At 37.8% G+C, this 26890-nt stretch overlaps 1 protein-coding gene across 5 annotated transcripts in view; it reads right to left on the reverse strand.

The window, feature by feature from the left end:
- The window catches only part of ADCYAP1R1 (ADCYAP receptor type I), a 138534-nt gene that overhangs the window by 98668 nt on the left and 12976 nt on the right, over positions 1-26890 (reverse strand). For all 5 annotated transcript variants that reach the window (XM_032182860.1, XM_032182859.1, XM_032182857.1 and 2 more), the window contains exon 3: positions 4900-5070. In XM_032182860.1, coding sequence (XP_032038751.1) covers positions 4900-4950 — 51 coding nt within the window. In that variant the 5' untranslated portion in view covers positions 4951-5070. The remainder of the gene's footprint in view (positions 1-4899; positions 5071-26890) is intronic.

The raw sequence follows: 26890 nt of genomic DNA on the forward strand, positions 1-26890 counted from the left end.
ATCAGTCACCCTTTAGAAGTACTCATCCTCCCTTGCTGACAAGGCAAGGAACATCTGGGACCTGGGATAAAATTTTTTGTTTCCTAACAAGGTTCTTTAAGCTGTGTGGTGTCCAAGGCATTATTATTTTGCAGCACGGAATCCCTTAGATGTTCTCTGTGACAGACTTTCTGAAAGCTTGTTTTGAAACAACCCTACCCAATATTACAAATCCTGACTCTTCTTCTTTTTTTTTTTTCTTTTTTTTTTTTTTTTTTTAAATAAATCACAGGCTTTTAAGAGGTCTTTATATTCTGCTGATTCCCCCCAGCGCCATCTTGTGATGAGAAGAAAAAACATAGCATCAGTAACACCTTGGCTGGCCGAGGTATTTCTCCTCTGGAGGACATTCCCAGCAGGTCCCTAGCCATTGTACAGGAGCTGCTGCGGTATTGCAAGTAACAGAGAAGTCCCATGCATCTGTGCATTGTGTTAGAGGCTCGCAATCCTACAGAAAGCTTGACATTTCATGATTTGTAAACTCATGAGCTCTTACAAATCATAAGGCCAATAAACTGATCAAAAGCTGGCTCATTAGATCCTACATGGAAAAACAGGTTCCTTAAAGAGCAGACACCAACACAAGCATACACGCTTCTGTCCCCAGTGAGAGGGGACATCATTTCAGCTATGGATGCTCAAGCAAACATAGCAGGGACAAAGAGAAAGTAGTGGAATAGTGTATCTGAATATACTGCTTCCCATATTAAAAAAAAAATTACAGAGACTGAAATGTAGATGATTCTGTTTGACTGTAGCTAGCCACTGGAAATGACAGCTACAGATTAATAATTATAGTTCTTCTCTGTGGACTAAACAGAGAAGAACAGAGGTCTTCTAAACCCTTAGAAGATGTTACCTCTCCAGTAAACAGGATCTAAGAAAAAAGACCTAGTTTCTCTCATCCTCTCTTAATGAATGGAGACTTGAAAACAATCACTTTGAGGTCTGATTCTCTGATCTGTGAGATGCTGCCTACACATCTGTATTTATACATCTGACCTTCATACTGAGATTGCACTTCAATGTTGGTATACAAGAGACATCACTTAACACCTTTCTTTTTCATCTCTGCATTTATTATTATTATTTTTAGAGGAAGTCCATGAACATGTTTGCCAACTAATGAAACACTACAAGAAATATCTTTTCACTTCAAACATTTAAGCTTAGCAATATTAAAAACGCATCCACAAGAATTTCCAAGTATTAGTTGAAAAATGAAAGAATTATTACAGACAGTTAGAACACCTGCATTGCAGTTACATTTAAAATTCAGTTCATATACTAAGCCAACTTTGTGAGTCATGAATTTCATTGTTTCTCAAGTACATTTGGAGCCAGACAAAGAAACCATGGTTTCTTTGGATCCTATGGATCCTATGTTTTCACTAATTTTATGGTGAATTTTTTTAACATTTCTGATTAAAAATTAAAACCCCAAAAGCAACAGCCTAGTGCTATCTCAGATGAATTGAAAAAACAATAAAAATAGGTGGGATGAAGAAAACTGATGTATAAATGAAAAGATAAGATGTTTGGACTAAACCGAAAATTATGAGAGTGACTGAAAATAAGCAGTCTGGCTTTAAAAATAAATAAATAAATATCAATATAGACATTTGGTTTGAAAAACATTTCAAATAGAAAAAAAAAATAAATTTCAAGAATTACTCTCAAACATTTTCCTTTACATGTCTAACATGTACCTTTCTTCTAGATCCTGCCTCAAGTACCAGAATACCTTTGAGATTGACAAATACAAAATAACTTGTTAAACACATGAAAATTTAATCAATCTAGTCTACGATAATTAGAATTGGCTTAACATGACAACATCTAAATTTTAAGTAGCATATTATTTTCTTTTTTTCTGGTCCGAGACTAGAATTGAAGGCAACTATAGCTTTCCATTAATATATTTTGTCCTCTTTTTGCCCTTTTTTGACCTGTATGTGATTGTAGACCATAGTCTGTGTGGTTTGGCTACCTGTGAATAAAATAGGACTATCTGTTGATGTAACAAAAACATGCACATCCAAACAGGTATATAGATTCAAGATTCAGGAGCTAATGCTAATGAGGGATGGAGATGTGCCTTGAAATTGGGAACTATACCACTGCTGAAAACAATAACTCTTCTTCAAGGTAAACAGATATTTCTTGAATAGTACCAGATGTATTTAGAGAACAGCAAGGTAAAACAAGACTTTTTAAGGAACCTTTTGGAGGGCAGGATGACATTCAAATTTACTCTAATTTTTTAAAATGTCACATCCAAAAAATCTGGAAATCTGTATGACAGAATAGTATCAATTTGAGGACATCAGCACAGCATATAAGGGATGATTCAAAGAGAAAGTGAGTCCCAACAGAGGGAAAATATGTTACCACAAGCATTATAAAAATTCTCAGCAAGGGAAGAACCATAAATAACATTCAGCATTCCTGAGTTCTAGTCTGTGAAAATGAATGTTAGGGAGGTAATAAAGAATGAATAGTATACACAAATTATGGTATAATCTCTGTCACGGGCATAAGTCTCTTCACTGACCAAAGAAATGTATGTGCATATTCACAGGTTCATGCATGTAATATCACTAATTTTACTACCTGGATTCCTGCAGGAGTCTATGATTAAAACTTGCATTCAGAAATAAGCTCATAAACATTGCAGAAACCACACAGACAAAAGCATATTTGTTCTTATTAATTCTGGTTTGCTTCATAGTATTTCATTAGAGAGCTGTTCTTTCCAAAAGCAAGAGCAGATCACTGATTATCCAGCTCAATGATCACAGTTATGTCCTGAAATGCTAAGTATTGGAAACTTTCTGTCCTTTTACACTTGCCAGGAAGGTCATCTATCTAAAAGCTCAAGAGATATATTCAGTCACAATTATTTTCCTTAATTAAAAATTGTTCACTTCTAAATAAGTAGATACCTTTTGGATGTCTCAAGCTGAACACCGAAAATCTTGAAATGTGGAAGATCACTGGTCATTAAAAAAATTCCATTTGACTTTCACTTCACATGATCACATAACTAATTTTATTACAATTTGAAAAATGTTCTTTCTTACCCAGGAATTCAGCAGCTCTACCAATCTGCATTCCAGTTTCACCTGATGTAGGATACCACTTACTGTCACTTAAGATGATAAAACATGGAGGTTGACCTAGGCTTAATTGTATGATGGGAACTCCTAAGAGACTGAGACATGTCATTTGTCATTTCTGGGTCTCAAACTAGATACATCAAGGTGAGGTTATGTAATCTAATCTATGCACAAAACCACAGCACCTGAATTTGAGCTAACCTCCATTTATAGTGGATAGATACATGCACCTCTGGAAGACAGGAATGTCATGCTAAAATAATCATATGAAATAGGTTAACTGATGGGTTTTTCCTTCCCCATTACCTTAGAGGAAGTCTAGTGTAACTATTTCAGAGATAAAACACAAAAATTAAACATAGTAAGTAATACTTTCTATCTGAATAGGAATAGTCAGAAGCATCATTTACCAGAAAAAAAAAAATCAAAAATCAGATATTTATATGGTGAGGGGTTAAATTATTTGAATGAACATTCCCATTCTAAAGAATCTAGTTGAACAATGTTATATTTCAGATATGCAATTAATTACAGTGGTTTCTGAATAAGACCTTAGAGGAAAATATGCATATTTATGTGTACCAAAAAAAGGTGAATACTGTATGCTGACCATTATGCATTGAAGATGACAAGTTACACAATCAGTACAAATAAGCAAGAAACTGTAAAAACTGGTAAAATATATCTAGTTTACAGTGACAGTTCTAGTCAAATCAAAACCATATTAACTATTTCTTCCTTAAAAATAAAACCAAACTATATTTCAAGAGTGTTTTAAAATGTCTGTCTGTTAGAGAATATTAAGCAATTGTTAAGTACTTGTATGGAAGTTATAGAAAGCTATTAATATGAAAGATAGATAATTTAAATACCAGTGCTATTTCTCTGGTATCCCTTTGTGCAGTGCTTCCTGAGACATGATGAAAGGCACAGTTATGATCAATGATCTAGCTAAGAGCTGAGCTGAAATGCAAGATGAATTTATTATAGAGGTTGTATAGTGTTGCTTACAGTTTCAAAGTGAAAAAAAAATGCTTTATTCAATGTTCTTACAGCTTTTATGTGAGACTAGATAGAGCCACAATGCAAATGGGGACAACAAGCAAGAATAGACTTACATGACAAATCCCCAAAAATGTGTTAAGACTGAGTGATTCAAGGGATAGTACATTATTTGGTAAGTGAAGGATTATGATGTGAATAAATCCAAGTACTATTCATAAAAAGCCCAAGTTCTTCATAAAAGTGACTAAAGAGTTTGAATGCCTATATCTTTAATGGCCTTCCTGTATAGTTTCTGAAAAATGACCCTCTGAAAATTGAGGCAACCAAAAGCACTGGCTGAAATATCTGAAGGCTTAGTCTTCATAGGACTGATGGAAACCTCTAAATTTATCGCTTTTGCCTGGAAAAATCAATCTTAAGCAGATTGCAAATAGGCATCCCACTATTTATTTATGTTGTTTTATTATTACTTTTATTTTATTGTTATTTTTAATCTCAGACACTAGCACTGAACAAATCCCTTCACAGAACAGACTTCCCTTGTGCAGGATGAGCAGTGGTCCCAACTCTATTGCAACTACAAAGGAAGTCGGAAAAGGCTTATCATAACTTACGGGTCCACACAGAAAAAGACAGAATGAATGTTAACAGTAGAACCTTAATGTTTATCAAGTGCTAGACTTGGGAATACGTATTTAAATAATAACATCTTATTTACAAGGTCAATTATCCTTACCATGGGAAACAATATGAGAGTGAAGAAGCAGGTCTTCCAGTTGATGGCCATCTTGTCTCTCAATTTTGATCTTTACTCGAGATTTGCTTTTTTTTAACACTGTTACTGGGGCTGAAGCACACACTCTCTGCAGATGTTATTGTCAATGTCTTCACGTCAAGGCTCAAATTTCTGCAGTGAAAGAAGAAAATGATTATAAATATGTAAAACATGGTGGAGAATGAGAAAGAAATGGACAGAAAACAGCACAACAATTGAACTGTCAGTTGCATATATTAGAAGTCAATCATACTTATTGATTGCAGCTACTATAGACCTTTTCGGACAATAAATATAAGGCCAGAGGACACGGCTTTAAGATCAGTCACTTGCATCATAAAAAGTACTGAAACAGACTCTGTAACAACAAAGGCCTCAATTGTACCTAATGGTAGAAGGCAGAATGGAACATTTTGAACCAGCCAAAGGGCCTGTCTGCTTCATTTCTGAAGTCATGATTTGACCGTCCTGATTTCAGTAATGGCTCAGAATCATGACTGTGTGAGGATTTTTTAAGAGATGGTATGACTTGAAGATTTATTCCTAGAGTTTGCTTGTCCAGACAACAAAATCCATGACCAGATTTGTTAATAAACTGATAGCTTTTCAAGCACACACCGATGGAGATGGAAAGAAATTAATTGTACTCTCAGACAGGCTAAAGTTTTATCCATAGCAGGATTGATTTACATGGGTGACAGTGCCATACATATCTGTGACTTTCACTGTTTTGTCTGTGACAAGGAGCTAAACATGTGGTCAGGACACCATCAGAATTGTATCCCTTGCATTAAATACATCCTAGTTCTTTATGTCATAATTCGTTGTTTAAAAACTCCCATGCAGTCCAATTTATTAAGATTCTCAAAATAGTTACATAATATTGACAAGAAATTTTCTGTTTGAATCTCTGGCAGGATCCAAACCTCATTACCTTTTAAAAAAACATCTTGCCTGAGATATTCATGTCTTGGTGATAGAGGTCTGAGCTTGATGTCCTACCTACAGGCAGGTTTTAGCACTGAGATATTCATTAAAAATTTATTTGTCCATCACCTGAGATGGATCCCCTTCCATTTATCTCTGCACTCCAGACCAAATTCCTACAAGATAAACTCAGCTAGTGGTCTTTGGCTATGTCTGTAGTAGTTTATACAAAATCTTTTTGCTTAGGAAGGTATGAGTTTAGCCCTCTCAAGGCCAGAAAAAATTCTTTCATCTGTTTTGTTTACAGATTGTACTGGGTCTGGCTGGGATGGAGTTAACTTTCCCTGCAGCAGCAGTGCTGTGCTCTGTACTTGAACCTAGAACAGCACTGGTATCACACCAGTGTTGTGTCTGCTGCTGAATAATACTGGCACCTCGTCAGGACCCCCTTTAACCACCCCAGAGAGAGCGGGCTGGGGGTGGGCAAGAGGTGGGAAGGGAACATCACCGGGACAGCTGGATTAAACCAACCAAAGGAATATTCTGTACCATATGATGTCACACTCAGCAATAAAAGGTGGAAAAAGGAAGAAGAGGGAAGGGGTGGGCTCTCATTGTGAAAACGTCTGTCCTCCCAAACACTGGCTACGTGCATTGAGGCCCTACTTCAAGGATGTGGTCAAGCATTGCTTGTAGAAGTAGAAAGTAATTTCTTTCTAAGTAGAAGTAGAGAGTAATTTCTAAGGAAGTAGAGAGTAATTTCTTTCCTCTGTGCTTCCACGTGGCCTTTACTTGTTTTTCTTTTTTTCTTTTTTTCTTTTCTTTTTTTTTTCTTTTTTTTTCTCTTTCCCCCTTTTTCTTTTCCCTTTAGTTAAATTTTTTAATTATTAATAGTTTTATCTTTATAATAATTTCCCCTTTAATTAAATTATCCTTATCTTAACCTGTAGGTTGTTTTTTTTTGTTTGTTTGTTTTTGTTTGTTTGTTTGTTTTCCTTTTCTTCTTCCCCTCCTTCCCCTCCTCTTCTGAGGAGGGGCAGTGAGAGAATGATTGTGATAGAGTTCAGCTGCCTAGCAAGGTAAAACCACCACACATATGTAAATGAAGACTTTGAATGCAGAGGTGCTTTTTAAAATCTTACTCTGTGATGCAGGTTTTTTGTATGCCACCTATTACCTATGTGGGCATAAATAAGACTGGCATACATCTTCCAAACTGGAGTAACGTTTACACATGTAAACAAATTCTTGAGAAAGGGAGAAAAAAAAAGTCACAAATAATAAAAATTCAGGGATAGAGAACATGCAAACATGTATGTAGAAAGAATAGGTCATATTGGGAAAAAAAAAAATCAGAATGTGGCAAAGGAGAAAAGGATGAAAAGAAATCATACTGAATACAAAAAGTAAATACAGGAATGGTAAAGGCAAATGTGGAATAACCTTTACAATCACTGGACACTCAATTTTTATATTTACTGTCATGTACCATAAAGACATCAGCATTTACAAATTAAAGTCTTTCAATTAAAAAAAAAAAAAAAAAAAAAAAAAGTAAAAGAAAAAGAAAATTAAGCTCTCAATAGATTTTTGTCTTCTTTATCCAGACCCTGACTAAATGGAGAACAATGATTCATAAAATTCTCTGAACTGATCTGCCTTCTTCCATCCCCACTCGATCAATCATTCTTGCTCTGCTCTGGTACTGAATTTAATTACTTAACTGTATTTCTGATGGTTTATCAAATAATGAGGGACTGATAAGATCTCAACTGAGGAGGAGCAAAAACATCCATGGTGACATTCAGCAGCAAAAAGATGGAAAAAGAAAGTCACTCCATTAACAGAAGCAACAGACAACCTTGCAGACGCATCAGCAGACATTGGATTGGAAATTATTCCTTGATAATTTGCACTCCTGTGCGCAGGCAGGCCTGGCCAGAAAGGCCAGAGAGTGGTATGGAGATTTAATTTTGTCTTTGGATTGTGCCACTGTAATGCATCAAAAACAAGATTTAAACACAACAGAAGGGTGGGAGAGGACTGACTAAATGTATGGACAGATAACCTGTGGTAAAGCGGTAACCTTTAGAACACACTCTTTCCAATATACCTTTTTAAAGGTAGGGTTTTACTTTAATCTGGCATTCACTAGGCTTGAAGAGTGGAGGTTTTGTGTTTTATGCTAGTTTCAAAGAAACTTCTAAAGATATAAGAACATCTGCTAACCATTTTACTGTCTTTCTTTGACATTTTGCAGAGCAAGTTAAAGAATCAGCTTCATTTTTGCCTTCAAGGTAGTCACGGAAACCTGTATCAAAAAATGGACTGAGGTCTTCATATCATCCACAGAGGCCCAAGTGTTTTTTAGGTAATACCAGCTACCAGACCCATGAATCTGTGTCTTGGACCTGAAATCTGCACATATAGTTTAGCAGTTCCTACAGTGTATGACACATACAGGTGCAGAGTCCACTTATTACCAATAAAAGGCTAATTATCTCACAATTAGGTACAATCAGCTATATTTTACAAGAAAAATGAACTTTAAAAAAGTAGAGACACTGTCTATAAAACATTTCAAATTCATTCAGTACTGGGAGAAGAAATAAAAATATTAATACAAGGCTTGGAAGGAAAGTCTGAATTATTGTATAGATTTCTGATGTCACTTCTAGTCACGTCCTGTCATTTTATTAGTAAATTGGAGGTGTTGGTGCTTCATGCAGTTGTTTTATCTGCATCTGCTACCATAATTAAAATCAGTGAAACCAGAATAGCCAACAGTACAGAGGTTACACCCTCTAAGGGAAAAAAAATAAAAATAATAATAATAAAAAAAACAACCTTGAAGGTCTTCAGGGAATAATTTCAAGCACAGCTGAAACACAGGAAGAAAAATGACTTGTTTAGGTCAACTGATGACTTAAGAAAGTCACACATTATCTATAAAAGGAGATTCATCTATCCACTGCAGACATTTTCAGTGCCACAGAAGATTCTTTGTGTTACTTAGTGGAGAATCATAGGTCCTTCAAGGGCAGGTTGGAAGAGCTCTGGTAATTTGCTCTGCTGCAAGTGTCCATTTCTTTCTCCTATCTAAAAAAGGACTCTGGTGCACCTAGGTCATAAGTGAATTATATATTACAGAAGTCTAAGGCCTGCTGAGGAGGATCCCACTGTGGGAAGCCCATAAACGCAGAGTGTACACTATGATGTCAGTGACCAATAAAAATAGATAGTGAGACTCTTCCAAGCAGGACATGTCTGCTCCCAGGTAGGCATAAAAGAATTGATACTTAAAACAAATCTCATATCCAATTATATCAAATTTGATATCGAATCCCATATCGAATAAAAGATGGAATTGTTATACCGTAACTCAAGAGTTGTACCCATATAGGATGAACAAAAGAGGATTTTAGAGACTGCATAAGGCAGTTATGTGTTGTTACTGAGACCACACTCAAAAAAAAGGAAAACATGATATGCAAGGCTCTTGGTTGTGGTCTTCTGACTGTGTTCCAGTGGTTTGAAAGAAAAGCAATAAATTTCAAAGCTGACCAACAAAGGCTTAGACCAGAGGTGATCAATTGTGAGTTCATTACTTAATTAATCTTAATTCAGAGTCTGGTCAGGGCTGTTCACCACATCCTTCCCATGCAGCATATTGGAGCTACTGCACAGGTGCAGAAATCTGAAAGCTTCTGAAAATATGCAAGATCGATCACACTTTTGCAGACTGAAAATTATATGTTGCATCAAAGCCACCCATTCCTTGCACAGTTATCTCAGTGTTTCTTGTTGGCATGAACAGAATTCTGTTATGCAGAATACACATGGGTGGAGAATGAAAGAGTGCAAAAGAAAGAAGCAGCCAAGGAGAATACTCCAGCTGTTACCAGTCAGTTTGTCTCACAGAACACTACCTCAGCATTTCCAAGTTCTCCCCAGGGAAGGGGGACTCTAAGGTTGGTTTTGACACAAATTTTGCTAGATGGACACCTTTGGCTTAGAAATGAACAGGTAGTTATGTAATTGATACTCTATTTATCTTCTTTAGGCTCTCAATGTAAAGTGTAGAATTCAGAGCATTTTATTATTTCCCCCCTAAAACACCCTGAATGTAACATGCCACTTTCATAATTTATATTAAAGGACATAGTGAATGTGTCTCTCATGTCAACTGAGACTCTTGCTAGCAAGAAATAAGCACAGTTGGGGAAGCAACCCTTCAGTGACCTAGGACTTGTCACCAAATTTTAGAAGCACAGAAGACACTTACTCATAAATGAGCTCATTGTGAAGTCTCTTTTTATATAGTCAAGTATATAAAGAGAGAAGTAGACATAGGAAGAGAGCAATTTGTCTGACCTATTTTAGCTGTCTACTTTAAACATTCAACTTCTCTCCCTTGAGTGTAAAGGAATTCTTAACAGCTAGCTATGTTGACATCTACATTGTGGATATGTAAATTTGGCCAGCCATTTCCAGATATATAGAAATGTCTTGACAGCACTAGGCAGAAATGCCACACTTTTGTCTGAAAAAATTGGTAAAGAGCAACCTGGACTTTGTAGGAGGATTGTCCATGAGAAAAGATTCAGCCAATGTTATAACATGTGGACTGATGTGTGGGTCATGTGCTGCAAAATATACATTGGTTGTACAATCAGGTAGTCTCTTCTAACATCCTTTGTTTTCACTATTTAGGAGAGATGTTGTTTTTGACTTCAGAGAACAAAATTAAAGCAAGTAGCTGATACAAAGCTGATTTTTCATTAAAATAGTTGTGATCATAGAATCACAGTCATTAAGGTTGGAAAAGACCTCCAAGATAATCTGGTCCAACCACTCCCCTACTACCAATGTCACCCAATAAATTATGTCCTTAAGCACCACATCCAACCCTTCATTGAACACCCCTAGAGACAGTGACTCCACCACTTCCCTGGGCAACCCGTTCCAATGCCTGACTGATCTTTCTGAGAAGAAATGTCTCCTAATTTCCAACCTAAACCTTCTCTGGCACAGCGTGATGACATTTCCTCCCAACCTATCAATAGTCATCTGCGAGAAGGGGCCAACCTCCAGCTCCCCACAACTTCTTTTCACATAGCTATAGAGAGCAATAAGGTCTCCCCTGAGCCTTCTCTTCTCCAGATAAACAGTTCGCTCAGCTGCTCCTCACAGGATTTGTGTTCCAGGCCCTTGACCATCTTTGTAGCCCTTCTTTGGACATGTTCCAGGGCCTTGATGTCCTTCTTGTAGTGAGGGGCCCAAAGCTGAAAACAGTACTTGATGTGTGGCCTCACCAGAGCAGAGTACAGGGGGACAATCACATCCCTGGCCCTGCTGGCTACACTATTCCTGATACAAGCCAGGATGCCAGTGGCCTTCTTGGCCACCGGGGCACTCTGCTGACTCATGTTCAAGTATCAATCAGCATCAATCAGCATCAATCAGCATCAATCAGCACCCCCAGATCCTTTTCCTCTGTGCAGCTTTCCAGCCACTCTCCCCCAGGCATGTAGCACTACATGGGGTTGTTGTGGCCAAGGTGAACGACCTGACACAGAGCCGTGTTGAAACTCATCCCATTGGCCTCTGCCCATCGACCCAACATGTCCAGGTCCCTCTGTAGGGCCTTCCTACTCTCCAGAAGACAGATACTTCCCCCCATCTTGATGTCGTCTGCCAACTTACTGAGGGTGCACTCAATTCCCTCACCTAAATCATGAATAAAGATATTAAAGATATAAAAATCAATATATATTCAACTTGATGCCTAGCTTAGACATTGCAGTATTAACGAATATGCAAACCTGTTAGTAATACATGGTAATATTTATCTCTCTATCTGGAGGAATAGGTTCTTTGTTTTTTTTTTCTTTATTATTTTTTTATTATATAACATGAAGGAAACACCTATGAATTTTACTAAAACTCCATTTTTAAACTGAAAATAGTTCTCTCAGACTCCCTTTGATTCCTTACTCATCTTTGTTACTCTTTGCTGGACACACTCTGGTGTGTTTGTCTGTCTTGTACTGAGCGGGTGAGCACTGGACACAGCACTCCAGCTATGTCTCACCAGGCTGAATACAGAGCATCACCTGCCTTGCAGTGCTCCAGTGCTTTTCCTCATACCCAAGATGCTTTTAGCCTTCATAGCCACAAAGGCACATTGGTGGATCAGGATCAACTTGGTGTTTACCGAGAGCCACAGGTCCTTTTCTGCAAAACTGCTATTCAACCATCTGGTCCCCAGCCTGTACTGGTACATTGGGTTGTTCCTTCTCAGGTGCTGGACTTTGCATTTGTCTTTGTTGAGCTTGAATTTCTTCTCTGCCCATTTCTTCAGTCTGTCTCTTTCCCTCTGAATGACAGCAGAACCCATCGTTTGATATCACAATCGTTCATTCAAAATTTGTATCATATCCAAACTAATGAGACTGCACTGCGCCCAGGTCATTAATGAAAAAATTAAAAGGCATTGACACCATTGATATCTTAGACACTTATAGTTCAGACTAGGCTCTTTTTTTTCTCTTAGAGAAGAGGTAAGTATCCTCAAGGAACAATTTCAGTATCTTTTTGATAGATACCTAATATTGGAAAAAGCAAGATTCTGCTTTGATACAGTATGTGTAAATATATATATATATATATATTTTTTTTTTTTTCTCTTTCTACTCAGATGGACTAAGGTGAACAGAGAAAATTCCATCTTTTTAAGACGTCAAAATATTAATGGTAAGCAAAACTGAGAACTGATTTCCATCTATGTCATGGCATTTTTGTACTTTCAGTACTATCTTTATTCCTTCTATTAACATAGCCTAATAGCTTCCGTGCATGTTTTAGTTCAGCTGCTCCCAATTATAAATTTGGTAGAGGCTTATTTTTTTCTCTTTCTTTTCCTTTCAGTGGTTTCAATTAAATTGAAATTCCCTGAAGATGTAAGACTATTATAATTGGTTCTTCCAAAATACAGTCCTTATCGTTTCTATATACCCTTGTCATTAATAGAATCATGAAATAGATTTTACACAAATGTAGCAGCAAGAGTAGACTATACTTGCCATAGCCCTGTAAGCTCTCGTATTTCCCAGCTGTCTAACTTTACAGAATTTTCCTAACATTAAGAAAAAACTCTCAAAACTACTCTAGAACAGTTTTATGTTAAGTATTACTCATTCATTTCAAGAAAGATATCCCAATTTACACCTTCTGAAGGTCTGAAGCAATTCTTGATCATCTGAAAATTTTGCTAGCACTTTTGCTAGCACTTTTTTTAAACCTTACATCAGATTTGTTTAGCGTAGATCCTTCTGGCACTATTTATTGATTCTGATAGATGATTCTTGCTTGCTTGCTTTCTTGCTTTCTTGCTTGCTTTCTTTCACAAACTCTAGTTAAAAAGTTTGGCTTTTCTAAGTGATTCTTCATGATATGACAATTCTTCTTCATATTATGATGTTTGAACTATATGAATGAACAGTAAAATATTGAAGGGTGCTGACATTTAAAGGATTGTTCTAGATATCTGAATATTTTGACAATGACTTTGAAACTCTCCATTGGAGCTATTGCAAAAGGGTTTGATATGGACATGAGTGGATCATTTGTCTATAGGTCAAGTTTTCTAGCTTATTTTGCAATTGTAGCAGCAACTACTGAATGTAGTTGATAACTCACTGTGTACAGGATAGCTGTTTGGCAGATTTCCCATTTAACATCACCTGTAAAACTCATCCAGCAATTCTTGTCTTGATTCGGATTATTTTCCCTGTTCTGTTATCTGTTGGTTTTATTGTGCACTTACTTTTTTGACTTCCTTGAAGAATTAGGAAAATGGCATTATTTCTTTAACTAAAGACTACAGATAATCAGTTGTGATTAAATATTTTTAAACTACCATGTATTTTATAAGCATTAGTCAAAGTAAAAATATGGCACAAGAAACTTTATCTTCACAGGCAGGTTGATTACCTGTATGAAGAATCTGTGATGCATGCAGCACTTCAGAGCTAATATGAATCTAATAGGAGATTATGAAGATAACTACATGCTGCTCCATTCCAGCAGAGCTTTAAGATCTCTTTGGCAAGGTCCTTTAAAAGAATTACAATGCAACCAGTCAAATGTATTCTCCAGCTGGCATAACAAAGTTTTACAACAGCTACTTGATTAATTTGATTTCCTTGAATGGTCATCTGCATTTTATTCCCTGACCATAGGTGTACCTACTGCTTTTTTCAGTATCACATAGGATCTCTTAGGGATTCTGTTGACCTCACAGTCAACACTGCCATTGGTCTCTGATTTGAACCCAACTAGCTAGCCAGATGTCTGCTCATAAACACCACTTGACTTATTTTGTTCCTTTTGTCTTTTGAGTTTCTTTCTCTGTGTCTGACAACTACTTATATATCCTCACCCAGAACTGAGTGTATCCTAATGAAATTTGTTAAAGAGAATGGGCAAAACACAGCTAAGGACTATGCAGGACCCAAGTCCTACCAAGACTGCTGTGAACAGCTTGAGGATCTTCATATTTCTCCTAGGAAACATGATGAAATTTTAAAAGCATTGATGAGAATTTGAATTTCCCAAGCACTCCTACCCTCCAACAGTCTATGAAATGAAGACAGAAGCTATGCATGTAAACACACTTCTGGAAACAGAACCGCTGCACTTGTCCCTCACGCCAATGCAATTTGCTCATCATCATATGTGACCACACAGTACTGCCACAGGACAGGTTAGCTGGGGCCCTGGGCAGCCTGATCTAGTGGAAGGTGTCTCTGCCCATGGCAGGGGGGTTTGGACTAAATTATCTTTAAGGTTACATCCAACCCAAACAATTCCATGATTCTATGATTCTGACGGACTCCTCCTGTGTGTACATTCATCTGCTTCTGTTGATTAGGATGGCTTACTGCTGGTTAACCACAGGGGAGACTCTCATATTGTTGCTTGATGTAACAGAAAAGCTGTGAACAGGTGATGCACGTGATCTTGAGATGCACGCAGTCATACAGAACCAGTGACTTCTTTGGTTGCAGCATCAAAATCCTGAAAGAAGGGTAAAGGAGACAGCTTTTTTTCTTTTTTTTTTTTTTGGTTAGTATAATCTTATCTAATTTACCCAGTTGTCAATGAATCTGTAATATACCTAAGTCAAGTCCTTAACACTTAAAATAGGTAAGGAAGAGGCTAGAGGAAAGAGTGTGAGCAGAAAAGCGTAGCTCTGTATCAGAACCTTTTATTCCTATTGTGTTTGAAGATCATCCCGAGTGCAGTATTCATACATTATCTGCAAAACAACTCCTGAACTGGAACTAGTGCATTTTCTTGAATGCAAAGCCACCCTTAGCACCCTTAGTTAGCTCTTCTGATGAGCTGAAGTGATTATCTTGAGCACAGAGCTGTCATTATGAACCTATATTTCCTTTCCATACCCAAGCTAGTCTCTGTGTAAGTGATGTGTGCTCTCATCTGAGGTATCTTTAATAAGGCACTTCACCAAGTAGCATAGGCAGGCTCCAGAGCAGTGGTCCTACAGTTAGGTGATGGACCTATAGGCAAACCCAGTCACTGAACAGCAGCTGCACACCCAACTTGCACTGTCTCTGGGAAACAAGTCTGAAAGCAGAACCAAAGTAATACAATAAACAGTGAAAGGGAGTTACCCATTGTTTCAGAAGACAGAAAATAAAATAAGTAGTTGCCTGATGCCAAACAAAATGCATGACCTTGGTCTGTAGAAAACTGTCTGATAGAACTTAGACAGGCACTGACAGAGGGATTTTTGGAAGTGTGAAGAATCACCAAGGTGTTCAAAAAGGACAACCAAACAAACTTTTTTTTTACTTATATCTACAAGTCCTCATTGCTATTTTCCCACAAAAAGAGCAGAGCCATTCTGAGTATAACAGCTTGTACTTCATTGAGCACTTTGACTTGGCAATCTATGGTGATGTCCCAGACGAATAGCCATTGGCCTCCTCCACAGATATGAACAACAATATAGAAAGCTTTTACAGGCCAAAGTTCTTATTGTGATGAAAACTTATCGTGATGAAAAAAATAATAAATATAATATGTTTCCTGATTCCTTGCTGTGCAGAGACGATGAATCCCCTACTTTCTTGATTCCTCAAGTATATATTCAGTTCAGTTATCAAGGAAATGTATCCCAGAACAAGTCTGGGAATGCAACCCTGTCTTAATAGCGATGAAAAACATTTGTTTGTTTGTTTCAAAGAAGAGTTTCATTCCTACACCGAGAGATAAAGCTAAGTCACGATATAAGCACTGACAAGCTACATAATTCCTTTGATTTCCACCCACATTTATTATTGGCTTCCTTTTCTACTGTGCCTCAAATAGCCTAAAATTTGCGCAGCTTTATCCCATCTTGTGGTTAATGGACACATTATGTTTAGACAGCATTAAGACCTTCAACAGCATGTGGTCTTGCAACACCAAGAATGGAATTTGTGTCACATAAATCCAGCTGTCTAAAACTGAAATGTCTACATCCATGCTGGTTTCTCTTGGCTACCTTTATAGTGAACAAAAGATGAAAAATGCACCTCAGCGGCACATGGGTTAGCCTTGCTCTGGAACAACATGTATTCATCTTAGTAAGCAGAGAGCTAATAAAGCAGAAAGCCAGTTTGATTAGCTTAGAAGAATCTGTTGAATAGGGACAGCCCTGACCATAGTAGAAGTATAAACAAAGGAGAAAGAAAAGTAATTGAAATTAAAATCAGTGCTGGAACAGAGAATTGTAAAGCTGGGAATTAGAAGAAAACTTCAGACCATCAGCAGAGAGAAGCCCTGAAAGTGCCTTCCAGAAGCAGGAGGATTTTCAAAAAAGATTCCAATTCTAAGAGGTCTCTATATAATCTGAATATTTTGTAAACCACTTTCTCTGAAATGTGGATTACTGCAGTATTAATACACATAGGTTCCCAATCACCTGACCTCTGACTCAGAGCTGGCTCCCATCCAGCCCCCTTAAAGCTGGAGTCAACTCATGTCTTAGGAGAAAACTGCAATGTGTTCTTGGTCTTTCCTTCTCCCATTAATATACAGGCAGCGAAGGCTGCTGAGTTTCTTTGGTAGTGGATGTTGAAGGGGATAAACAGATGAACAGGCAGGAGGCATTCAGGCCTTAGCAGAAAAGCTCCTACTCATACAGAGGACCGTCCTAATCTCCTTCCTTCAGTCTGACATAGCAAGAAATGAAACTGAGTTAAAAGAAAATGTTACATTTATTTTTTTTTTTCCCCTTAACTTCAGCAGGTTATAAAGGACTTTGCACTCTGTCTCACAAAGCAAGAGCACGCCAAATGACACAATTATGAGAATGTTGCAGGCAATCCCAGACCTTTCAGTAAAATACATTGAAGCTATTTTCTACTCTGGCTTATTTGTCTGGGAGAAGGAGGAGGAGGAGGAGCAGAAGAAGAAGAAGAAGAAGAAGAAGAAGAAGAAGAAGAAGAAGAAGAAGAAGAAGAAGAAGAAGAAGAAGAAGAAGAAGAAGAAGAAGAAGAAGAAGAAGAAGAAGAAGAAGAAGAAGAAGAAGAAGAAGAAGAAGAAGAAGAAGAAGAAGAAGAAGAAGAAGAAGAAGAAGAAATGCTTCTGGAAAACAACAACAACAACAACAAACAAAAACTAAACAAAACAAGCAAAACAAACAAACAAACAAAACCAAAACCTTAATAACTTGGGTAGTACTGAACAATTATTCTATGCCATAAAACTGATTTGCCAAGCCATCCTTTACAACACTTACAATGTCTTAGCCCAGGTCCCATTTCAGAGTGTCTAGTACCTTAAAAAGTTGCAGATAACTATGTCTTACAGCAGTACAGATTCTTATGAGGACTACATTTAATAGGTTAAATCTAGAAATTATAAACATTGTCTTAGACATGTAAACATATACACAAATGAAAAATGTATTGGCCAAGATCTGACATGCTCTCTTCTTTTGTTGTTTCAAGAAATTTCAAAATAAAAATTATGCAAATAAACCCACTAAAATGCAACTAGAAGGGATCAGCTGTATCCATTTTTTTTTTTTTTTTTTTTTTTTTTTTTTTTTTTATTTCAGTGGATCTCCTGTGTATTACAGCAGAATTTTTCTGATGTAGGAAACCTTAAAATCTGTGTGAATAGGAGCCAATAGAATCTATAAAAAGTGGGTTATTGTTCTCTATTGAATGTGGTGATTGAAGTGAAAGCAAAAAAAAACCCTGATTGTGGATATTGTGGTGTGTGATGCTGAAGTTTCAGACTGACAGAATCATGATGAAATTGTACGCAACTAAACTTGATATAATTCAATTTTTGCTTAGAAACCATGTGGAATTGGTGTATTCGATGTGTCCAGAAGGATAGCAAAATATTATTTATTTTTTTTTACTGCATAGCTTTGAAATTTATTGTCAGTCATACCAGTAAAACTTAGGATTTAAGGACGTAAATTCAATTAGACTGAAATCACCCTTTCACCAAAATGATCAAATTAGGATCTGGATAGGCTGCACCGATGGGCTGAGGTCAACTGCATGAAGTTTAATAAGGCCAAATGCCGGGTCCTCCATCTGGGGTGCAATAACCCCAAGCAGAGCTACAGGCTGGGAGATGAGTGGTTGGAGAGCTGCAAGGCAGAGAAGGACCTGGGAGTGATGGTTGATAGTCGGCTGAATATGAGCCAGCAGTGTGCTCAGGTGGCCAAGAAGGCCAACAGCATCCTAACTTGCATAAGAAACAGTGTGACCAGCAGGGCTAGGGAGGTGATCGTCCCCCTGTACTCGGCTCTGGTGAAGCCGCACCTCGAGTACTGTGTTCAGTTTTGGGCCCCTCGCTACAAGAAGGACATCAAGGTGCTTGAGCGGGTCCAGAGAAGGGCGACGAAGCTGGTGAGGGGCCTGGAAAACAAGTCCTACGAGGAGTGGCTGAGGGAGCTGGGCTTGTTCAGCCTGGAGAAGAGGAGGCTCAGGGGCGACCTTATCGCTCTCTACAGGTACCTCAAAGAAGGCTGTAGTGAGATGGGGGTTGGTCTGTTCTCTCACGTGCCTGGTGACAGGACAAGGGGGAATGGGCTTAAGTTGCGCCAGGGGAGTTTTAGGTTAGATGTTAGGAAGAACTTCTTTACCAAAAGGGTTGTTAGGCATTGGAACAGGCTGCCCAGGGAAGTGGTGGAGTCACCATCCCTGGAAGTCTTTAAGAGACGTTTAGATGTAGAGCTTAGGGATATGGTTTAGTGGGGACTGTTAGCGTTAGGTTGGAGGTTGGACTTGATAATCTTGAGGTCTCTTCCAACCTAGAAATTCTGTGATTCTGTGATTCTGTGATTCTGTGAAGTCAGTACTTTATGTTGGCTGAAAATGCAGCCTGCATCTAAATTCATCTTTTTGATAGAGTGTATGTTTCTTAAATAAGGAATCATGATTAAGAACAGAAAATTCATTCATTAGTTACCTATCTTTCATGACACAGAACTCCTCTACCTGTAGAACATCTTGACAGGTTATGGTCCAAGACTGTGGACTGTGTAGAGTTTAGACTGTTTAGATCCAAGACTGTGTAGAGTTTAGAATCATAGAATCATGTTATGAGTTGGAAGGTACCCACAAAGATCATCAAGTCTAACTCCTGGAGCCCCAAAGGACCACCCAGAAATGAGAACATGTGTCTGAGAACATTGTCCAAACACTTCTTGAACGCTGACAGACTCAGTGTTATGACCACTTCCCTGGGGAGCCTGTTCCAGTGCCTGACCACCCTCTAAGTGAAGAACCTCTTCCTAACATCCAGCCTGAGCCTCCCCCTGCTGCAGCTTCAAAGTTTATGTTTCTCTCCATTGATTACCAGAAAGACCCTAAATTTAAGCCGTGGAGGGCTACACCATGCACATATTTAGCAGGTGAGATTAATCCCATTCAGTAATAATAATGTTAAAAATCCTCACTCATTTTGGGTACAAAATAACATGATTTTTGAGGGCATTAAACATGCCTGAATTTCAGCCAAATTTCTGCTCTCCCCCAAGATAAGTCATGCTCTGCCCATATAGAAAGTTCAGAGTCTATATAGCTCTGACATTCTGAACAGGTTGTAAAAATTTTCTCAACATTTCCAAAGACATGCACTCTGGAGAAATACTGACACGAGATAGACAACAAAAATCATATTGCTGATAACAAAAAATGTATGTTCCCTCCTGTGAATTTTTAATTCTGAAGCATGAAGGTATTAAAAATTCTTAAGCAAAGAGTCACAAGAATATATATATGTATATAAAGCTTTACTTTTACCTTAAATGCAATTGTTTTAATTGAAATTAAAAATAAATAAATAAATAAAAGAGGGAAAGAAAGAGAGAGATTTGAGAGAGATACACAGCACACAAAATTTCAGCCCAAACAGTAAAAGTTTGCCAAAGCTACACTCATCTGATTAGTAGTATCTTATACGGGGAAGCAAATTAAGGTCAAACAGCATCAAGCATCCAGTAACTGATTTCTTTCCTTGTCACTACAACTTCCCTTTACTTTCCTCACATTAGATCAAGACTAAATTCTCTTCAGGACTGTCCTGGTTTCAGTTAGAACAGAGTTAATTTTCTTCCTAGTTGCTGGTTGAATGCTATGTTTTGGCTTAGGATGAGAAGAGTGCTGATAACACCCCGATGTTTTAATTGTTGCAGAGCAGTGCTTATACCAAGCCAAGGACATCTCAGCTTCTTGCTCTGTCCTGCCAACAGGCAGGCTGGGGGTGCAGTAAGAGCTGGGAGGGGACAGACCCAGGACAGGTGACCCAAACTAGCCAAAGGGGTATTCCATACCATCTGACGTCATGCTAAACAATATATAGGGGTGGCTAGCCGGGGGAGGGGTCCAGACTGCTCGGGGTTAGGCTGGGCATCAGTCAGCGGGTGGTGAGCAATTGCATTGTGCATCACTTGTTTATACACAACATTATTAGTAGTACTATTATCATCATTGTATTATTATTATTATTATTATTATTATTATTATTATTATTATTATTATTTTGTCTTATTAAACTGTCTTTATCTCAACTCACGGGCTTCACTTTCCATTTCTCTCCCCCGTTCCAGAGAGAGAGGGGGGAGGGTGAGCGAATGGCTGCGTGGTGTTTAGCTGCCGGCTGGGTTAAACCACGACAAGGACTTTATCTGCACTCACTCTGAGTTTAGCATAATTTGTATTCAGCAGAAAAGCCACCAAAGAAACAGCAGTTTAAGAGCAGTGATGCGAACCAAAGTTTGTTTAGGTCAGTTTCTCAGAAAAATAAACTAACTAAAATCCATGGCAAGACCTTGAAGTACTGATATGTTTCTACTATGTTGATCATCATCATGTGTCTTTCAAGTACTTTGGGGATGAAACTTTGATCCTTTGTAAACTCATTAGGTCAAAGAATTTTAGCCAAAGATTTCACAATTTCACTGTAGTGTATAATAGAGCAGTTTTCCATTATTCCCCTATTTCTTATATGCCTCATGGAGAGGATTTCCTCTAATCTCTTAAAATAGCTACAGTAACATTGCTGGAGGCAGCAGTGCTCCACAGGATGGTTTCTCACAGAAACACAGTACCTGCCCATCCTAGTCAGTGTTTGACAAAAACATTTTATAAAGAAAAACAACCTAAGAAAGAGAAAGCTTTATTGATCTCCAGCACTGCGAGATCCACTTCAGCAGCCTCCAAAGGATGCAATTTATTAAGATGAGAAATAAACTTGTCCCAAAGCCCTCATTTCCACCTGCTGCATTATTAATGACCCTCATGCCTGTAGATGGCAGAGAGCTACATAAAAGTAGCCTTCTTGGATTTTCCTATCCCCGGAAAGGTGGAAGATTAAAGGGAGGAGAGGGAGGGGGGCAGGAGAGCAAATCAAAGGAGAGACCACCAGTGTTATGTGAGAGCCAGTTAGCAAAACATAGACCAAAGTTTAATGGTTCATTTGTGCACTGGCTAATAGCCTAAAAACCTCTGAGACATCCCTGATTTTAAACATGATAGAAATCTAAGGGACTGAATAGTAGTAACAGAGAGAAACTCTGAGTTACCTTTATATTTTTTTGGCTCAGTATGCTCTGGCAGATCTCAGGCTCTTTTACTGCTGTCCCCTGAGAGCGTATTCTGCTGCAAAAACCTGATCTCATCTGAGGCACCGGGCAAACAAAACCAATAAAAAACAAATAAACTAACAAACAAACAAACGAACAAACAAACAAACAAAAAACTCTACCTGAACATACAGAAAAGGTACGTTCACATTTTATGGTATTCCTTTAATCACGTCCCAAAGTTCACTTCTGTCCCTAGAGTTTGCAGACAGATGGAGTAAATGAAGCATAGGACGAGTCTGTATGTTGTTCTGAAATGTGTCACTTGCTGGGGAGACCAGGGTAGAGGCACATAGGGGAAAGGGAGGAAACGTTCCTCTTTCAGCAGATAAAACTAAATATCTGGTAACCTGAAGTCAGCACAATGTGAGTCTCTTTTGGAAAAAAAGAGAACAAATTTTGTGATGGTGTCTGGATAGAATGGTACATGGGCACTGTGGAATGGACTAGAGGATTCTCCAGACCACAGGTGAAGCTGTTAGACCTGCCCAAAGAACTGCATATTTTATCTAAGACTGCCTTATGCCAGAAACTGCCCTGAAATGAAAAAGGTATTTGAGGCAGAGAATTTTTTACATAATATTTTGCATATTTTTTATGTATTCATGTTTCCCACATAGATGAAAACAATATTTTGTGACATGGATTTAGATGCCCTTCTGATTGTTTAATCTGATCCAGCACTGTTGGGCTCTAATTGGTCACAAAATCTGCACAGTATACTTTCTGTTTCCTTGATGGGCAATGGTCACAGGCTTTGCAGAAATATTTCTGACTCATCTTTTGTGTGGGAGTGGCTGTATTCTGTGTTATCTATCTTCAAGCCAGTTATGAAAATTGAAAAATATGTGGAATTACAATAAAACAGCTCTGCCAAGAAGAAAGTCCAATCCAAACCAAAATAAAACAGGATATTAAGGCTTAAAGGTCATAAAGATGTAGGTGAATAAACCCTAAGTACAGCAATCCATTATTCAGTGTTACTCATCCAACTCCAGTCCAAAAGGCCAGAATCCTCCTTGTATTCTAAAAGAGATCAGCAAGTCTCTACAAAGAGAAATAATGCCATTTCCCCATCTTTCTTTTTAATCTCTTTTCCAGAGCAAACAAAACATCCCAGTTTGCTCACTTGTATAAACAAACCTTACAGGCAATCGTAGACTTTTAGGGTTATTTTACCTACAAAGAAATCTACCCTGTTGTATAATGCCTATTTGTGCTAGGGTTACCACTCCTACTTTGCATATTAATGAAACCATGAAGCAAATGAAAAGGACAAATTTCCGAAGAGATAAGCAGTAACTTCTGCTCTGAGTGACTGGAGTGAGAAATGAGGGCATTTGGTACCTGATATCTAGATAGCTTTGGTATTACAGGTAAACACACGATTACTTTAGCTCTGAGTACCAACTTAATCTTCTCTGATCACCAGTGTAGACAGTAACACAAAATTATCTTCATTATTCTTTCACAATGTTTTCATTTTTAGCTATTTTCCAGCAAGTTAATGGAACTTGTTTGCTTTAGCTGAAAGGTAGCTGAGATTCCTTCATAAAAAGAAACGATTTCTTTCCTCCTGACCCTCTCTAGAGATTAGATTCTATTGGTTAGCACACCACTGTGTCTAAATCCCATACAGAAGCTTCCAACAGCTGTCAGCTCCTGACACCTACCTTAAGCTGTGGACATCTCTCTCTCTCTCCAGCTGTAGCCATGCTGAAAAGAACATTACTCCCAGTAAGGTTAGTGTCTCCAATCCGTGCCACACCGCCACTGATCTGCCTGCTGAGCTGGTCGTGCAAGCATTGCCTAAACTAATTCACTCCCACTAAATTGGGTTAGCTCAAATAATAAGGCTTTGCTAACCAAGCAAGGTTAGCAATTTGATTCAATCACATTAGGGAGTGCTTTCGCAAGCAGCTCAGCTAGCAGATTCAAGGGGTGGTGAGAAGGTGGTGGGCATGGCTGGAGGTGGTGGTGTCTTCAGACAGCTACAGGGCTTTACAGCCATTGCATATACCTCAGACAATTTATTAATCCCAGATACTCATATGACTGATTTTGGTTTTTTTTTTTGGTATGTACTATTCCTCACTCTTGACACTCGTAATTTTAATGATTAACTGGTCAATTCAACCCACCGTTCTTGACAGAACAGGTGAAAATGGATCTCAGTAATGCCCATATTCTAATCTTGTGACAAAAAACATACTTCAGTAAGAAAATAAGCAGTGAATTCTCTTGCTATTTCGTTTGCCATTTAATCAATGTATTCTTATGCACATTAAATGGTGCATTGTCAGTTTAATTCGTTAAACTCTCATTGCGGTTCTTTTTTCATTTTCCTTACTTCCCGCTTCCTCAATACGTAACCAACATATCATTTTGCATCCCATGTGGGATTTCTGTGATTTAACCTGGTAAATCTTTTAATTCCTAATTTGGTATTCTGCTCTAATACATTCACCCATGAAAGAGCCCAGAAGGCTGAAACTAAGAAAAATCACTTTCATTTTCTTAGACACTACTGAGTGGTTTAATGTAAAATACACATGCAGTGCACAGTTTGTGATCTCAGATTTTATAACCCATACATTTCAGAGCTGAGTCAATCTTGATCAGCTTTTTGATGAAGTGATAAAGATTCAGGTCTAGGCTGGAACTGCTTAACAATGGTGAGTTAGGGGAAAAAAAAAAAAATGTGGTTGTATAAGAGCAAAGAACAGTTCACTGGAGAGATTGAAATTCAGCCCCAAACCACTGATGTGAAATGTAGATATCACCAAGCAGTCCAAGGCAGGACGTTAAGTTTAATTAACCTTCCTGCTTAGTTATCACTGATTTCCATTTAAATTAATGGTTCAAATCAAAATGTTAAAATAGCAAACGGGCAATTTATATATTAATCATAAGCACTATTTCTGTCCATCATTTACATTTCTAGCTTTTTTTTTTTTTTTTTTTTTTTTGCTGAAGGAAATGTTGATGCTACTTGATTTGGGACACAGAGTTTGGAAATTCTTTTCGATAACTGGGGAAAGTATTTAAAAAGGTTTGAAGTGGAAGTATATTTTAGCTATTATTTTTAATCCATTTTGCTGTATTACAGAACATGCCATGTGATGCATTCTGATTTACTTATAAAAAATTTAATCATGATTTACTGTGTCATAAAATAAATTTGAAACACATCTGAAAATGCACAACCCCATCCCCAACAATTTGAACCCCTTTACTCTGACCAAAGAAGGAAAAATGAAATTCTTCCTGACATTCAGTGTTAGTTATAATTACATGATGTCCTAAATAAAGCAAGTGTCACGTGGTATTAGTGAACTGTCTGTATTGTTCTGGGTCACCAGGCTTTAAATTATTTTAAATAATTTAAACATTTAAATTATAAGCAGAGAAAATTTAATCTCCTTCTACATTTAATGAAGAGAGCCAAACACCTTCATTGTGTGAATCATATTTTTACTTCAGCCCCTCTTTGGAGATGCCTAGCTCTCTTCTCCGGTAAAAGAAACCTATACTTATGGCACTCCCAGTTCAGACATGATAATAGACTTTGGTTTTTAGCACCACCTTCAGGGTTTTGCATCTTAGGGCTTCCTACTACCAAAGCTCATAAGCCTTTTCCCTTTTTCCCTTTTTACTTCTCTGTTTCACTAGTATTTTCTAATATCTCAGAGTTCTCCAGACTTTCAAACTGCACATTTTTATACTTGTTTCAATCAGTCTTGCTTTCTTGGAAATTAAAACAAAATTATTCTGATTGTGCTCAGGGTCCTTAATTGTCAGGAGACAGAGTGGGTGTTTATTCTGTAAGGTTTTTTCAACAAACATGAGAACAAAACAAACAAACAAACAAACAAATTATTGCTAGAATAACCTTATATTTTTTCTCCAAAGAATCAGGTTCCATATTTTGATTTCAAAAACTACTGTTCATAATAGCAAATATGAAGGGTGCTGACTTTTATCAAATTTATTTCTTAGAAACAATTTTCTTCTGTTTGTGCTATTTCAGTTTTCCCATTATGAGCCTAATTTGGGGAGTCTATGAGTGCTCATTGAATTTGAGTAGGTCTTAAGCTGTGTCTACCTTAAATGGCCCACAGACCTCATGGTGCAGAGATAAATTCCCAACTCACTACCATTCATACAAGACACACTAAGGATCCCACAGGATGTGTTCCTTCAGCTCCCACAGGGCCTGTGGATTTAAAAATACCAAATACAGTTGCAAGACAGGGAGATCCATGTTATAAACAAGATCTCCCTTGTGCCAATGTGGACTATAAATCAAACAAACAACCAAATAAAAAATCCTTTCTGCTGGAAAATGCCCATTGTACTTTTTGACTAATTATGATATATAAACTCTAAAAGCAGACATGGAAAAAGTACTCTAAAATCATTCTTGTTGATATTATCACTAGGGAAACAACTTAGGAATCTGCAAGTCAAGTATAAACTCTGATGTTCAGCCAGCTCTCTCTTCCAACATATTTCCCAGCCCTGCAGAGAACCGGATCTGCCCACCAAGAGAGGTCTTTCCTCCTCTATCTCAGCTGAGTCATTACTTCATGTGGAGAATAAACTCTGATGCTCCAGAAAAGCCATAGTTCAGACTAGCCACAGCATGAGATATCAAAGCAGAATCATGACTCAGCCAAGGAATATTGCCTTAGGATACTCCCTCTACAATCCAACAGCACTGCCAGGAGACCTAGAATAGCACAGGAGCTAGGGAATAGTGACCAAATTGCAGATGTCCCAGATGTCCAGGATGTTCTCTGGTGCTCTTTAGTTTCTCATCAGGGATCCTGACAATGTATT

This window comes from Aythya fuligula, chromosome 2 (genome assembly GCF_009819795.1).
Source record: "Aythya fuligula isolate bAytFul2 chromosome 2, bAytFul2.pri, whole genome shotgun sequence".
NCBI classification, from domain to species: domain Eukaryota; kingdom Metazoa; phylum Chordata; class Aves; order Anseriformes; family Anatidae; genus Aythya; species Aythya fuligula.